The sequence below is a fragment of the Manacus candei genome, unplaced genomic scaffold, assembly GCF_025592945.1.
Source record: "Manacus candei isolate 608988 ecotype Guabito, Panama unplaced genomic scaffold, ASM2559294v1 h1tg000043l, whole genome shotgun sequence".
In the NCBI taxonomy this organism is placed as follows: domain Eukaryota; kingdom Metazoa; phylum Chordata; class Aves; order Passeriformes; family Pipridae; genus Manacus; species Manacus candei.
The window spans coordinates 11,259,427-11,275,588 of NW_026138091.1; the positions used below are offsets into that span (position 1 = coordinate 11,259,427).

At 41.6% G+C, this 16,162-nt stretch overlaps 1 protein-coding gene across 1 annotated transcript in view; it reads left to right on the forward strand.

Moving 5' to 3' along the window:
- The first annotated feature begins 8,105 nt into the window (after positions 1-8,105).
- Positions 8,106-16,162, forward strand: part of YAF2 (YY1 associated factor 2) — a 34,243-nt gene continuing 26,186 nt past the window's right edge. The window contains exons 1-2 of the mRNA XM_051795592.1: positions 8,106-8,326; positions 8,466-8,591. Coding sequence (XP_051651552.1) covers positions 8,301-8,326; positions 8,466-8,591 — 152 coding nt within the window. The 5' untranslated portion in view covers positions 8,106-8,300. The remainder of the gene's footprint in view (positions 8,327-8,465; positions 8,592-16,162) is intronic.

A 16,162-nucleotide genomic window follows, 5' to 3' on the forward strand; every position in this document is an offset into this window, starting at 1 on the left:
TCAGCTTCATGCCATTTACTCAGGTCCTGTCACTGGTCACAAGAGTGAAGAGATTGGAACTTGCCCCTCCACTTCCCCTCACAAGGAAGACTGCAATGAGGTCTCCCCTCAGTTTCCTCTTCTTTAGGCTGAACACACTGAGTGATCTCAGCCCCTCCTCATATGGCTTCCCCTCAAGGCCCTTCACCATCTTTGTTGCCCTGCTATGGATGCTCTCTAAGAGCTTAATCTCTTTCTTATATTGCAGTGCCCGAAACTGCACACCATATTCAAAGTGAGGCTGCACCAGTGCAGAGCAGAGCAGGACAATCCCCTCCCTCGACTGGCTGGTGATGCTTTGCCTGATGCCCCCCAGGACATGGTTGGTTCTCCTGGCTGTGAAAAATTTGAGATTTTTCAAATTCTCTTTTGCATAACTACATTGCCTTTTTGTTTTGGTTTGGTTTTTGTGGGGTTTTTTTGTTTTTGTTTTTTGTTTTGTTTTCAGCAGCCAGAAAGCAGCAGTTTAGCTTGGGAGTGGAGCTTTTGCATTACTGGTGTGATGCAAAAGCCTTTGCACCATTAGCCCTGCAGCCTTATGGTCATTTGCAGGCTAGACAGTCCCAGACAAGCTCTGAGGAGAAGCTGGTTTGTAGAGATGTCATCTGACCTCAGTGTTCAGCTTCCAGTGATGGTGATCTGGGATGATCATTGCAGTGGTTTTTTTCCACAGCACTGTTTTTTGCATTTAAATCATCTTAAAAATAGCAGCACTGTAAGGTTCGATAGTCTTTTATTTGAACAGTTTTTCTTGAATCCTGTCTTCTACTTCAGCAATTACCTAACAGGAGGAATCAATGACAATCCATGTTGACTGACAGGTTCCTCTGGGAGATTTCTACTTCTCCTAGACCTAGACCACCTGTCAGTGCATGGGCTCGCTACAGACAGTGCTCTGAACCTACAGGCAAAGCCTGAGGGTACACTCCACATTAATTAAAGAACTTCATTATTCTTTCTCTCTCTCATTTATGTATTAATTTTGAAATTAATATTTAAAATTTATTTTGAAAAATAAGCTTAGTAAAACACATTTACCCAATATTGAGTCTACACAGACCAGCCCTGTACTTGGCAGCAATATAAGACCAAGCAGAAGGGTGGGAAGAGAGACAAATGGGTGGTAAGGGGCAGTGCATGGTTATTTAGGGTGCTGGTGTTGCAATAACCTTAACACGGTGGCAAGGAAATTGTCTTCTCCTCAAGGAAAAAGCTTCCTCAGCTGGCCTTGATTCTGAGCCCACACAGAAATGTGTTCTAGTAGCTGAATCTGATCCCTGTGATTTATTTTTTCATTTTTGTTGTTTGGATTTTATATTTTGTATTCAATTTAATGAAAATGAGCAGGGGAAAAAAAAAACAAAGGAAAAATGGAAAATGTAACACTGGAGCTGGAGGCAGAGGATACTGACATGGCTTATGTCATGAAGGGTATAATCTTTTGCCAAACCGAAACGATGCCAATAATTCTAAGCCAAAAAAAAGGTGAGATCTCTTACCAGCACTCCTGCATGCTGCACCTTCATTAAATTTATCATTCTCTTCCTTACCTAGAATAATGTGGAAACTGGGAAAAAAAGGGACTCCTGAGGTTTCTCTTAGAGATCTCTTACCTCAGAATATTTCATAATGAAAACATAGTGAGCTGATATGGAATGCCTTTTAAGAAAAATTTGAAATTGTTTTGAATATTTAAGTACCCATGTCTTTGTATATATAACTATAAGCAGTGAAATATGTTTTTTACTACAGACAGAAAAGGCATTCTTCTCATGGACTTATCATCTCTGTGTGTTCTTTTCTGATAGAAGGTTGGTTTTCTCCTTCACTACTTCTATTACATCTGAAAAAATCAGTACATCTTCAATATCATTTTTCCTACTGATCCCACAATGAAGACACATTCACCCTTTCCCCATCGTTAGTCAAAGATAATGCCTGTAAGTCAAATTCTGATCTCAGAGTAAATCTGAAGGAATTCATAAAAGAGATTTACAGTGAGAAAAATTGAACAGCAGTTTTGATCCGAAGGCAGTTTATGGAATCCAGCCACTGCAGTAGGTGTGCTGACTTGACATGATGTTGGAGCACTGAACTAAGCATGGAACTTGCTTAGGGGCTTTAATTCCAGTATTTCATTTTTCACTCTGACAGCCTTAAAAAAATGCTATGCAGGAGCAGGAAGCTATGTGACTTTCAGCCATATTCCCTAATCAGATTCCAAATGCTTTAAATCTTGTTGTAAAGTGTGAAATCTCTGCTGTTCTTCCTCTGGCACTAATTCCACTGGAAGCCTGCCACGTGCATGACACAAAAACAGGAAACTCAACCTCTTGTCAGATTTTAACACTTGAAAACAACTACAAGAGAGAGCATCAGTGAAAGTGAAAATCAAGCAAGAAAAGAGTGAGGCATGACAGAAAAGGAAGTTGGGGGATGGAGCAGGCAGAATTAGCAGTATGGAAGACCAGGTAGAAAGACAAATCTCAGACATAAAGACAAGGAGGAAAAGAAAACAGGAGGGAGAAAGAAGGAACACATAGAGAGGTGAAGGAAAAGAAACAACCAGGAAGATGACAAAGAGCAGAGAAGAAATGAGGGAGTAAATTAGATGGGATAAAGGCACAAAATGAAATCAGGGAGCAGACATGAACAAATAGCATTGAAAGTGAGATACTTGTTTTCTCTCCTATAGCCCCAAGGGAGCTTGGCTTGCTAAATGAGGTATGTATGTGTTCAACCCTGTAACCAGCCAGATCTTATGCTGATGTCAGCAAGAACTGGCAGCTGAAGACAGAGATTGTTTCTGTTTAAAGGAGCCTCAGCAATACATACCTTTTCCCCCTCAGGGGGCTCTGGCTTTGCCCAAACAAGTCCCTCCTTGGCAGAGGATGTGCTGGACATCTACCTCAATTCACCTTGATGGGAGCAGACAGGGAAAGATTTAGCCTCAGATTTATGTAGTTGCCAAGGGCAGCTTCTCTCCAGTTCCTTTGACCCTGGAGATCCAAATTCACAGATGCTAGTGAGCCTTGTCTCCCTCTGCTTCCTTTATAGATGGTTCAAAGAAAAACTCTGGCTTTACCATTTTGAACCATTTGGCCTGTAGGAGACAATCTTTCACCATTTGTTAGGCTGGAAACTTCCACAGGTTCCTCAAGTCCAGATGCAGGGTGTGAACACCTTTCCAGTGTCTGAAGCAATCAGCTGGTATACCCTCAATTTAGCATTCAAAAGCAGTTTTAAGCACACCACTCCTGTGAGACGTATAATAGAATTAAGTATTGGTATTGTTTCCTAACAATCTGATCCATCTGAAATTAATTATTCTCTTCAGTCTTAAAGAAGAGAATAATTGCCACCATGTGCCACCATGCCTGGAAATCTCAGTAAAAGGAACAGAAATATTTAATGAGTGTCGAAAATGTTCTTTTAGTCCTGCCAATGATCCTTCACACCTCGGATTACCTCAGAGAGAGTCTGAATAGAAAAAGAAGGGAAACTTATACTTTGAGAGTTTTCTTTGATAAAGCAGAGGAGTTAAAGAAACTATAGAACAACTTTTAAATTTACTACAAAATCTGAAAGGATAAAGGCTGTGCCCAAACCATGAGAGTGAATGATAAGTAAGAAGTTATTGAAATAATTATTTGATAATTGCCAAGCATCTGAAAGTAAGCGGTTTGATAATTTCATTTCAGTTCATAGGGGACAAATATAAAAAATAACCCACTATGGTCAAATTTTTCTTGATCTTACACACACAGCTACTGCTGCTGTGCTATAACCTGCAAGAGTTCTGTGCACAATCCTCTGTCTTATGTGTTTGGAGCCAAATTTGCACAAATCGGCAAATTATAGCCCCAGAAAGACTCCTGGGCTTAGTCACCACCATGTTACTCGAGATTCATGACAGTATATCCCTACTGATGTCAGGGCCATTCTAGCTGTGTGAAACCTGAAGGATATTGTGATAAACCAACTCTCATAAGTGCCATAGTTTCCTAAAAGGTATACAATATGTTTAGGTCAGGCTTGTACATGCAAGGAAATGCAAACTCTTTAAAATGGTTTTTAGGCTGTCTGATATTAGAAAATAATACAAATCTCTAGATGTGGTCCCTCTCTGTCCCAGCCCTTTCTAAATCAGAATTTCACTCTCCTACCTCCACACACTAGTAAGAGAAGCATGGATTGTCAGGAGCCACTGATAGTTTTTTGATAGCTTGGGCTGCCCCTGAGGCTGAGCAAACACCGGCTGGAGAGGCAGTTCTCACTATCACCAATCTTACTGTCTTTATTATAGGGTCTGAAAGCAGCTTTCACTTTTCACTAGCTCAGGGGGGCTTTTTTTGGTTTTTTGTGGGGGTTTTTTTTGTGGTTTTGTTTTGTTTTGTTTTGTTTTGTTTTTTGTTGTTGTTTGTTTTGGTTTATGTTTTTTGGTGTTGGTGTGGGGTTTTTTGTGGTTTTTTTTGGTTTTTTATGTGTGTGTTTTGTTTTGTTTTATTTTGGTTGGTTGGTTTTGGTTTGGGTTTTTTTTGTTTGGTTGGTTTTTGCAGTGCAGCATCACATAGAAACCCAGGCAGGATTTGGGCCTCCTTATACCATGTCAAAAAACCCAACAAGTCAAATTCCCATGAATTGATTTAATTGTGTTAATTTTGTTATATCGGTGCAACCCAAAGAGATGCACCATGCTGGAATAACATGCACTTGTTCTAGTGCAATTTTATACTTATGTAGTTTTCCTTTTCATGAATAAGAATTAAAAGGTGGCTTACCTATAATATAATGACAATCATTTTTATGGAGAGTTTCTTGAGCTCAAGCAGTGACAAAGTGATTACTTAATTGCTCAAGATGCTGATAATGCAGCAACTGGCTTAGGTTTGATGTGCACAACAATGGTTCAAGTATTGACTAAATGGCAAGTCTTCATAGGGATTTACACAGCAGCAGCCTATTCTTAAATAACCTTGTATGTGAATACCTTTTTTCAGGAACAACTGTGATTTTTCCCTGCAGCAAGAATTTTCACACAAAAAGATACTTAAAAATATGCTACCATCCCCTTTCACATCCTCTTTATTATGAATAAACTTTTAAGTGAGAAGTCATGAATGCTGGAACATTTATACCATATATTGAAATATATTACTTCCACAAAGCTATCAGCATAATATCATCTTCAATATCATAATCATATTGTGAGCACTTCTCTTGTACAATGCTACAAAAAAAGTCAATTTTAAGATAATAAGAGACCAAACACTAGCTAGAGAGTGAATACCTGATGTACAAAGATACAATTATATTGCCCATCTCTTCTGTCTCAAAAATGTGTTTACATTAGCTCCGCTGAACTAAAACAGGGTGCAAATAACTATTCTGGAACAACTGTACTTCTAGATGAAATTAAACCTAGAACTAGGGGAATTCAAAATGAAGGTTCATTCATTCTTACTCTTTCTTTCCCTGAAACACTTTTTAAAAGACTGCTAATACTGCTAATAATGTTGTCATTCAAAGTTTCTAGGTCATGTGCCATACAGTGAGAGTCTAAGTCATGTGCCATAGCAAAGATAGATGAGTTTTCTGAGTTCATATGGGTACCACTGGATGACAAAATATCTGGCTATGGAATACTCAACTTTGTCAGTTTGTATCAAAGTCTTCCCAAATCTCTTCCGCATCTGACTAATGCACACACCTCTTCCATGTGCTTTCCTGCATTGCCATTAAATAATGCCTTCTATCACATTTCATTTGCAAAGATGACATGGGATGGCTTGATGGTTTCAGTGGTGTTCTCTTGTGCTCCTATTTGAGGACAGAACAAGGTGTGAGGAAAATATCCTTTCTTTCCTCTTTGGTGTTATTCAAGAATGAGACCCACCCTTGCACAAACCCGTGGGCCCTGGGAGTAACACCATGACCCATCCACCTGAACTTTTGAATGCACCCTCTGAATCACATTTCAGCTCCCAAAATAAAGATGTGTTGGGAGCTTGGTGGGAAACAAGTCCAATGCTGCTGGGAAAACATGTTGATTTTTGAGCACTGTGGTTTGGTGACAGCCTTGAAGCAGGTGATCTGGAACACAACAACCAGAAAGATTACTTGTCTGCTAGGGATAACACTTGTGGCTGGCAGTTGCGATTCTTCTGACTGATTAGAAATGGTTCTCTCCAAGAATGGTTCCTGAGGGATTACAACATATCCCAGCCTTTGTAACCATCACTGGAAGTTCCATTTCTCACAATTCGTATGGAAAAAGTAGGCTGTGACAGAGGAAAGGTTAAGAGAAAACAGTTGTTTCAAAATAATTGCTTTCCAAAAGTGAGGAAATAATATGTTTATTTATACATTAGAAAGAGTGCAATGTGGAAAAGGGCACAAGGAGACAGGTTTCTCCACTGCTTCCTGTTAAGAGATTTCTATGTAGTGTGAGGTTCAAGCACAGGTGAGACACCTCATATAGTACTGTAATTTTAAAGGGTAGATGTCCAGTTCTGGACTACTTGTGCAAAGTGCTCTTTATAGTCAAAGGAAAGAAATGATCCCTGTAAAATTATGGAGAAAATTGTAGATGCCTGTCTTAGCATCAGATCAATCACTTTCAGCATGAACTTATTTCTCCCCGCTGGGGGCTGGTCTGGGCACCTAGTTCACATAGATGTCTAACTAAATGCAAACAAACCCAGGCCAGCTATCTGTGCGTGGTATGGCCCACCCTTAGATGTGCAATGCATACATTTTATTCATAATTTACAAAAGACTCTATGAGAAGCATAAAGAGAGAAGAAAGAAGGAAATCACGATAGAGGAAGAAAGGAAAAGCTGAGGCAAATAGAGAAAAAAGCCCATAAGGTGAGGAAGATTACAATGCTGGAAGCTGGATGCGAATGCAGAAGGAAATTAGGATGACTTTCCAACCACAAGTAGGAAATCCTACACAGTTTTCCACTTGCTGATGCACAGGGTTGCTAGAGAGACACAGAAACTATGAATCTTGTAGAAGTGTTAGTGCTTGTACATAAATGTAATGTCCCAATGAATGGGTCTTTAATTGCTTTCCTGAGATGTCAAGCACTTTATCTATGTTTTTCCTCTCTCCATCATATCTCAGTATTTCTAGCTGAAACTTGTTTTGACAACTTTGCCTTCAGAATCAGAAAGTTCCTCCATTGTCCACTTGCTTAATTTACAAAAACATCTGTCTTCACACACTTGGGTAAAGCTATCCTTGGGCATATTTTGTTCTTGAAATCTTATCATTTCCGGACAAAGACAATGCAGCAACAATAGCTTTGGTCACTGACATGCTGACCAGTATCATCTCGTTGTCTGCTTGCACTCTGCTGTCTACCTGTGTCTAATGCTGTCTTTGTTACGTACTTAGGACATATGCTCTTTGTTCAGTTTGCACAGCATCCTGCAAAATGGCATCCTAGTCTGTGACTGGGCTCCGGTGCTCTAAGATAACAGAGGTGATAAACCCCCGTATCCTGCCTGATGTTGCTATGATGCCTGTGAACCACGTTGTACTTGCAAGTTTTTAAGTGCAAAAGCACCGCGCTGCACACGGGTGCCAGGTATAACATCGCTGTCTCCTGGTCCTGTATTGGTACCCACGGCGTTCTCCACTGGCCTCAGGCCAACGGGATGCTTCGAGACCAAGACTGCTAAGCAGAACTTCGTGTTCAGTTTATTCCCGTTTCTTTCTTACTGTAAAGCACGTCCCGGAGCAATTTCTGTGGGAAGGAGCACAAGGTGCCAGTGCGATCAACCTTGCGCGACAACAGAGCAGCGGCTTCCAGGGCAGAGCCGCGCAGGCCGGCTGCAGTCCCTCACACTCGCGCTCTGCCCGTTCAGCCCAGCACCGCCTCCCGTCCCCCCGTCGGGGCCGCCCCCCGGCGCCGGCACCGCCCCCGCTCCGCCCGTCGCCCCCAGCAGCCCCCGCGTTGCCCGGGCCCCGCCGCCGCCGCTCGCAGCGCCCGAGCCGCCGGCGGAGCGAAGCTGCCGCCGAGCGCGGCCCGCGGGGCGCCGCGGCCTGCGGGCGCCGCTGGTTGGCGGCGGGCGGACACGTGAGCGGGGAGGCGGCGGCGGCAGCGGGAGTTTCCCCGACAGCTGGAGGTTGCGGCGGCGGCTCCTCCTCCCCGGGTCCCCGCTAGAGCCCGGAGACCCCCCGCGCTCCTTCTTATTGACAAGCGCACAAAGGGCCGCGCCGGGGCCGGGTCGGGAACGCGTCTGGAGCCGGCATGGGAGACAAGAAGAGCCCGACCAGGTAGGGGCAGCGGCGGCGCCTTCTGGTTCCCCCGGGCCCTCCGGGAGCGCGGGGCCGGCGGCGATGGCGGCGGGGTTGCCCCGGGGGCGGCGGGGGCGGCGCGGCCGGCGTTGCCCCTGGCGCGCGTGTGTCTCCGCAGGCCGAAGCGGCAGCCGAAACCCTCCTCGGACGAGGGGTATTGGGACTGCAGCGTCTGCACCTTCCGCAACAGCGCCGAGGCCTTCAAGTGCTTGATGTGCGACGTGAGGAAAGGCACCTCCACACGGTGGGTCGCCGGCGGAGGGGGGAGCGAGGGCGGCGGGGGAGCGGCTGTGCGGCCGTGACAGGAATGGGGGCCGGGGAAGCCGCGGAACGTCCCCGGGGTGTGAGGGAGGGCGGCCGTAATAGGAATCAGGTCACGTTTACCGGGGAGTGTGCGGGGGGGCGGAGGGGAGCACCCAGCCCCCCGGGGCTCCTCGGTAAACCTGACCCAGCGGTGTGCCGCGTGTGTGGAAACAGAAATTATAAATACCAGGAAGGGCATAATTGCCTGCGTACCCTAACCCTGGAGAGGCTGTGCCCCTTGCATGAAGAAGAACCATCACCTGGGGTGTGCCTGCTAAGGCACCCTTTAATATTTTTTTTTTCTTTTAAATTCATGTTTTCTGTGAGTTTAACTTTGCCACATACATAACCCCTTTGTATAATTATTATTATTATTATTAGTATTAATTTTAATTCACTTTTCATCACAGAGTATCACTGTCCAGGTTTCCGGGGGCTGTAGGGGGTGGATTATAACCCTTCAGTGTTTAGAAAGGAATTGTTAGTTGAATTGTGCCGTATGGAATTGCATCCTCATGAAACCGTGACTTCCCAGGAGGACCTTTTCTCTGTACACCAGTCGGAAAGCTTGCAGTGGATTACCTTGCAGTGGTTCCTGTGCCTGCCGGTGTTTTTCAGTATTGTGGCTAAGCGTGTGTGTTTGGGGAATGGAGGCTTTTTATAAATGAACAGGAGTGCACTTGTAGCCATGCATGCTAACAGAAGAGAGTGTTGCTCAAGAATCCTTTCTTACAGTTATCATACCTAGAGGTTAATCCTGTCGGCAGGAGAAGTTTAAATGGCAATCAAAGTTGCAATTCTATCAAAAGCCACAATTACACTGTAGATATTGGTTAAAGCAGTGATGGATATGACTTGCAACAAATGTTACATTTGAAATTGTGACTGCAAGGTTGGATCCAATTACATAAGAAAAAAATTACTCCTTTTCTGGAGTTGGTTTCTTAGACTTTTGAAAACCAGAATGAGTGTTGAAAGGACTTCTTATAGCTTGAGATTTCAATACTGGTTGATTTTTTTTTTTTTTTTAACAAAGGAAATCAGTGAGGTAAATGCACTGAGGGGGAATTGCATCTGTCACAAATAGTGTAGTTTGCAGTTATAACAATGGCATTGTGTTTATATCACAGAGAAATGTGTAGAGATTGTAATTTTCAGCAAAATAAGACTACTGAATTAATGCAAAGCCTTCAAAAAAGGCTCTTTAACATCCAGTCAATTTGATAGGCAAAGTCAGTGTAAAATTATGTTTTGTTGCATTGGAAACTCAGCTGGATAAAAGCACTGAAACTTAAAAAACAACAAAACAAAAAAACCCCATGCCAAATCAAAGAGTGTGGAGTTCCCGAGAAACAAATATTTTCATTGCATTCTAGTTTCCACCCTTGAATATTTCATATTTTATATAATTTAACAAGAAAACATTTGGTTTGTTTTTTTTTTTTTTTAAATTTCCAATTTCTCCTTGACAGTGACCTGCTACAGAAGAATTGTAGTTGATAGGTAGATTTTTGTTTCTCTACTTAAACACTGTAACAAAGTGTACCTGAGTAGGTTTATGGATTTCTTTTTCCCATAAGGTTTAAATGAATTGCATTTTCCTGTGTTTTCAAAGTCCAGGTTTTACACATGGCATGAGATAAATACAGGTTGAGGTTTTAGGCCAAGCAGTTTTTGTCTCCAATTCTGATATTTGATTTGAGCTAGTAAGTAGACCCTTGTGTCCATGGAGAGGATCATTAGGGTGCCAAAGAGACACAAAAGGCCATTTGGGTGGTTTTATTATTTGATTTTTTTTTAAGCATCTCTAATCCAAGTGACAAAGTTAGTGCCTTGTTAAAGCATTTGTTGGTATTGCCTGTAGGACAAAATGGTTTTCATCAGTATTGGACAGAATAACAATACTACCATGTTTTGATGACAGTGAGAATGCATTATTTATTTATTTCAGTCTTCCATTTTGAAGCTTGATGTTAGATTAAATTGATGCCTCAACATGGTTCTTTGTGTGCAGTGCTCTTACTTAAAATTTTTGACTGTTTTTTTAGTGAGGAGAGCTTTGTCTAGAAGGCAATGTAAAACACTGCCTTTTTTTTTTAATTCAGAGAAATGTCTTCTTTGTGGTGGAATGTTTTAGTATCTGCTTCTGCATGTTAAAATTCACTAAATATGACCAGATTTTCAGGTGGAAAAACAGGCAATCATATTTAAGTTTAGTGGGTTTGAAGGCCACTGGAAATCAGGTGCAAAGTTCATTAAAACTTTTTTTTTAATACTGATTATGTACATTTAACTTTACAGAAATATTCTCAGGTGGGGGTAGGGTTTATGGATGTTTTCACTGTTGAATAATTTCTTCTTTCCAAAAGAGTTATCTTTTGTGCCAGGGGCTAGACATGGATTATGTTCTTTAACAACTGGTGAAATTGTTAAGATTAGTGCAAATAATTCTTACGACTTCTTGATTATATCTTATTTCTAGACTGAATTTGGAAAGCAGATTAGATCATGGAGTTCAATTAACTTTGTCTATGGCAGTATTACTTTGACTGATTAAGCTGGGCTGTGCTTGGAGGGGGGGTGTCCAAGAGAAATCCTGGATGCTGCAGAAAGTGGTGTAACTGATTCCCAAGGTGGCACTCTTTTCCTTGGGTTAGTACTAAAGGAGTACCCCAACATGGTGCCAGTTAGATGTGCCATGAGTCAGATATAGAACTAAGCTCCCATCTGCCAGATGAAAATCCTTGTACCTTTTACTCTAGAACCACTGCCAGATGTTAATTTGGTAATGTCACTGAGGATCTAAACTCCCCCTGTAGGCATGGCTTTTGTATTTACTTTCTAACCTAAATTGTTCTGTTTTGTTGCTTGGGTACTGAAATTGCTATGTTCCTCTTGATAGGAGGCTGCACTGAATATAGTAATTTTCTACGTGTGACCTTTAAAACATTTTGAAATCATCTGGATGAAAGACATTATATAAACATAAAGAACATAGGACTGTAATAATCATTTCTTACTTGGATAAATCTCCTGCTGAAGTTCATTAGAAGCATGAGTAAGGAATACTGAAGAGAACCCTAGCGTACTATGTTATAGAGGGAACTGGTAGCAAACTCTGTATTTAGGTTGCCTAATAGTTTCCATAACAAAGAAATTGTATGATCTCTTTGAGAAGTTTTATTGTTTGCAGAAATCATCGAAGTTTGGCAAGAGGCAAAGTCCTTAGGCTAAATAAGTGGTTTGATTTCCTTGCCCCATGAAATTGTTTGAGTTTTACTGAGACTAAATCACTTGAAAAATCATCATTCCCCATCTGTCACCCATGTTGTACAGAGAAGTCATTAGTAGAACACTGAAAAAGCCCAGACTGGAATCATGTTAAAGCAACAGTGGCAATGATGCTGTGCTGAAAACACATAAGGGAGTTATTTTGTTCCTGGGGAGGTTGTAATGGGGTTGCTGAATTTGGTCTGACTCTCACAACTACCGCTTTGTCAAAAGAAAGTTGCCTCCATTAGCAAGCTACCATTTCTTTTCTTTCTTTCCTTCTGCTCTTCATGGCACTATCTGAATCAGGAGTATATTAATACTGATTGACCTTCAAGAATTGGGCTGGATCCTTGGACAGACCTTATTGCAGCAACTATTTGCCCCTGGTTTGTCTGTCCTTCAATAGATGTTTGGATTTTGCTATTCTTGCCAGCTAACACCATTAGTCACTGTAATTTAGATGTGTTGTAAAGCTGAAGATTAAGAGTTTCAGTGTTGCTGGGAAGAAGTACACAAGAGGACTGGCATTCCCTCTACAGGAATGTATGCTTCCTATTCTCCTCTGCCTTCTGGGAGACTGCATTACTGCCCCGTTGTCACCTCTCTGCTCAAACTTCCTTAGAAGCATTATTAACACTCTTGTTATTCAGTCAGCTATAGCATTGAGACTTAAAATTACCTGTCACTTTGTTTTCCTTCATGTGGTTTTTATGTATGTGGTCTGATCTCTAGTTGCAGGACCCTATTCTTTTTCAATGCTATGATAAACCACTTCTCCTTTCAAAGTGAATGATGAGCATCCAGGGAAGTGTAGTGAGAACTGCAGGAGGAACTGCAAACACTGGCTTTTTAAAATTTGAAATGTTTGGAATGATACTCTACTATGTAAATAAAGGAAAAAAGAGGGGTAGGAACACATGATCAGTTTCCCTTTTTCAGAGTTGATAGCATTCTGTGATTTTTAAATTAGGTAAAAAGGATATTTTCACTAAAAGTATTGTCTTAGCTGGTTAACAGGGGAAGATTTGTTGTACAAAGTGTATTTTATGCTTGTTATGGTTTTATTTTTTAGAGCCTCTTTCATTACTTTCTCTGAATTCAGTAAAAACTTAATCTTGCCTATAAATTTGGGTCTTAGTGCACACTATTCAAATCCATAATAATTTTCTTTTGGCGGGGGAAAGGAGGCAGAATAAAGAAATGAGATGGGTACAAGTGACTTCTGCGAAATTTTGTGGGTTTTTTTTGGTTTGCTTGCATGTAGTGTGGTGGGTTTTTTTTTTTAGGGATTCCTATTTGATACACATGTTGAGTGAGCTGCTATATGGAATATCATTTATAAAATAGCCCCTGAAATTTGTATCCAGAATGAGAAAGTTATCTTAAGTCAGGATGAGTTTTTGTGGATTTGGGATCTGTGCCTCTTAACATCCTGTACTGCCAAAGTAGAGACATGTATAACTAGCTGAATGGGGGCATGGCTTCCTTGTCCTGTGATCTATTGATCTTCATTACTGAATTGCTCCTTTTCTCCCAGCTGAAAAAAGCCAAATTTAAATCATACCAGTCTGAGGTATAAGGAACTGGGATGCAGTCTTTGTATGTTTCCTTGGTATTTGGTCTGTGCTCCTTGAGTGTGCCTGAGAGGCTGGCGAGCTAATATGTCCATGATTTTATAAACATGTCTGATAATCTCCTAAATATGAGATATAGGTCTCTATTTGGAACTGTCATGAGTTTGTTTTATGCTTCGAGAAGCATAAATGAAGTGCTTAATTTTTTAACTTGGATATCAAGGTCATTTTTCTTCAGAAAACATGTGCAATTTGTTTAGTCATGTACCATCTGGATGTTTATAAGCACAAATCAGTTACATTTAATCAAATCTGGTATTTGTATTTCTGTTGAAATCCAGTACTGCTGAGGACAGAGTTGGTACTTCTCCTGTATATCTGGTTTAATGCAGCTCTTTCACAACAGCTTGTTAAGGACTCACTCTTCTGCCTTCCACTCTGCAGCCTCTGCGTGTGCACATATGTGTATGTGTCGGGGGGGAGGTTGTAAAGGAGAAAAAGAGGAAGAATTGCTTGTCGTGCTGATTTTACAAATACATGACTGAATCAAGCTTAACAGACTGAAGAGCTGTTCGTTACTTGTGGTAGTTTGGAGAAGGAAATATTTGCAGGACTTAAATGACTGGAAAAGTCATATATAATCCACATTTTACCAAGCTCTATATTAGAAGTTTTATATTCTAGTGTCAATATTAAATTATAAAAAAAAGTAAGAATAAATAGCTCTCTTTTGCTCTGTAGATAGCCATGGGGTAATCCAGTCATTCTGGACTTCCAGTCCGATTTTTAAGAAGAGTTTTTAGAATTGTTAGGAAACTTATTTAGGAATTATTTTCCCTGAAAAAATATAGTGAAACTTAAGAATTCTGCACACATCAACTAGAATGAGTTTTTGTTTTCTTTATTAAACAATGAATGAATTTTTATTGAGTGGCCTGACTCTGTTAGATGCTTCTGATGGGTGTAGCTTATATGGGCAATAGAGAATGCAATTCACGACCACTTGAAAGAAGATCAATTCTAGAAAAGAAAGAAGTTTTTCAGTTTTCCAAAGAAGTGTGGAGGGGGGTGTTGATTTTTTTTTTTTAAGATGAACTTGACAGATACTTTAATCTGTTACTCTAAACAGCTCATAAAAAATGTGTTGGTTTTTTTTTTTTCTCTCCAGCATGAAATTGATATTTTTGGTTTGATGCTTTCTTGTTTTCTTTTTTTCTGTACCTCCTTCCTGATGTCTGATATACCTCAGTAATTTTTTTTTTCCTTCACTTTATTAATGCAATCTTCCCAGAACAAAACAAAGAGTGTTTGATACTAGGCTAAAATCCCATAGGATCTGTTTGATCCAACTTTCATAGTTGATTTAAACCTAGTTTAGTTGTTCCTTTTTGCATCATGTTGAAAATAGAACCATAACACTGTAGAATCGTTAAGGTTGGAAAAGACCTCTAAGGTCATCGAGTCTGACCATTAACACAGCACTGCTGTGTTTACCACCAGACCATGTCACCAGGTGCCACGTCCATACATCTTTTGAAAACTTCCAGGGATCCTGACTCCTAGCACTTCCTCGGGCAGCCTGTTCCAATGCCTGACTACCCTTTCAGTGAAAAAAATTTTCCTAATATCCAAACTAAACCTCCCCTGGTGCAACTTGAGGCCATTTCCTCTTGTCCTGTCACTTGTTACCTGGGAGAAGAGACCGACACCAACCTCCTACAACTTCCTTTCAGGTAGTTGTAGAGAGTGATAAGGTCTCCCCTGAGCCTTCTTTTCTTCAGGCTATAATAACCCCTGCTGCCTCAGTTGCTCCTCATAAGTCTTTTGCTCCAGTCCCTTCACCAGCCTTGTTACCCTTCTTTGGACACACTCCAGCACCTCAATATCCTTCTTGTTGTGGAGGGCCCAAAACTGAACACAGGATTGGAGGTGTGGCCTCAACAGGGCCGAGTACAGGGGGACAGTCACTGCCCTGGGCCTGCTGGCCACACTATTTGGGATACAAGCCAGGATGCTGTTGGCCTTCTTGGCCACCTGAGCACGCTGCTGGCTTGTGTTCAGCTGGCTGTTGACCAGCACCCTCAGGTCCTTTTCCACTGAGAAGCTTTCCAGCCACTCTTTCCCCAGCCTGTAGCAGTGGCTGGGGTTGGTGTGACCCAAGTGCAGGATCCAGCACTTTCCCTTGTTGAACCTCATACAGTTGTCCTCAGCCCATCAATGCTGCCTGTCCAGATCCCCCTGCAGAGCCTTCCTACCCTCCAGCAGATCAACACTCCCACCCAGCTTGGTGTCGCCTGCAAACTGACTGAGGATGTACTTGATCCTCTGGTCCATGTAATCAATGAAGATATTAAACAGGACAGGCTCCAGTACTGAGTCCTTGGAAACACCACTAGTGATCACCCCCCATCTGGGTATAACTGTTCACCACCACTCTCAGGGCCCAACCATCCAGCCAGTTTTTTTACTTATTACCTGTCCATACCATGGGAAGCCAGTTTCTCCAGGAGAATGCTGTGAGAGACAGTGTCAAAAGCTTTACTAAAGTCCAGGCAGACAACATCCACAGCCTTTCCCTCTTCCACTAAGCATGTCACTTTGTCATAGAATGAAATCAGTTGGTCAGGCAGGACCAGCCTTTCCGAAAGCCTTGCTGACTGGGCCT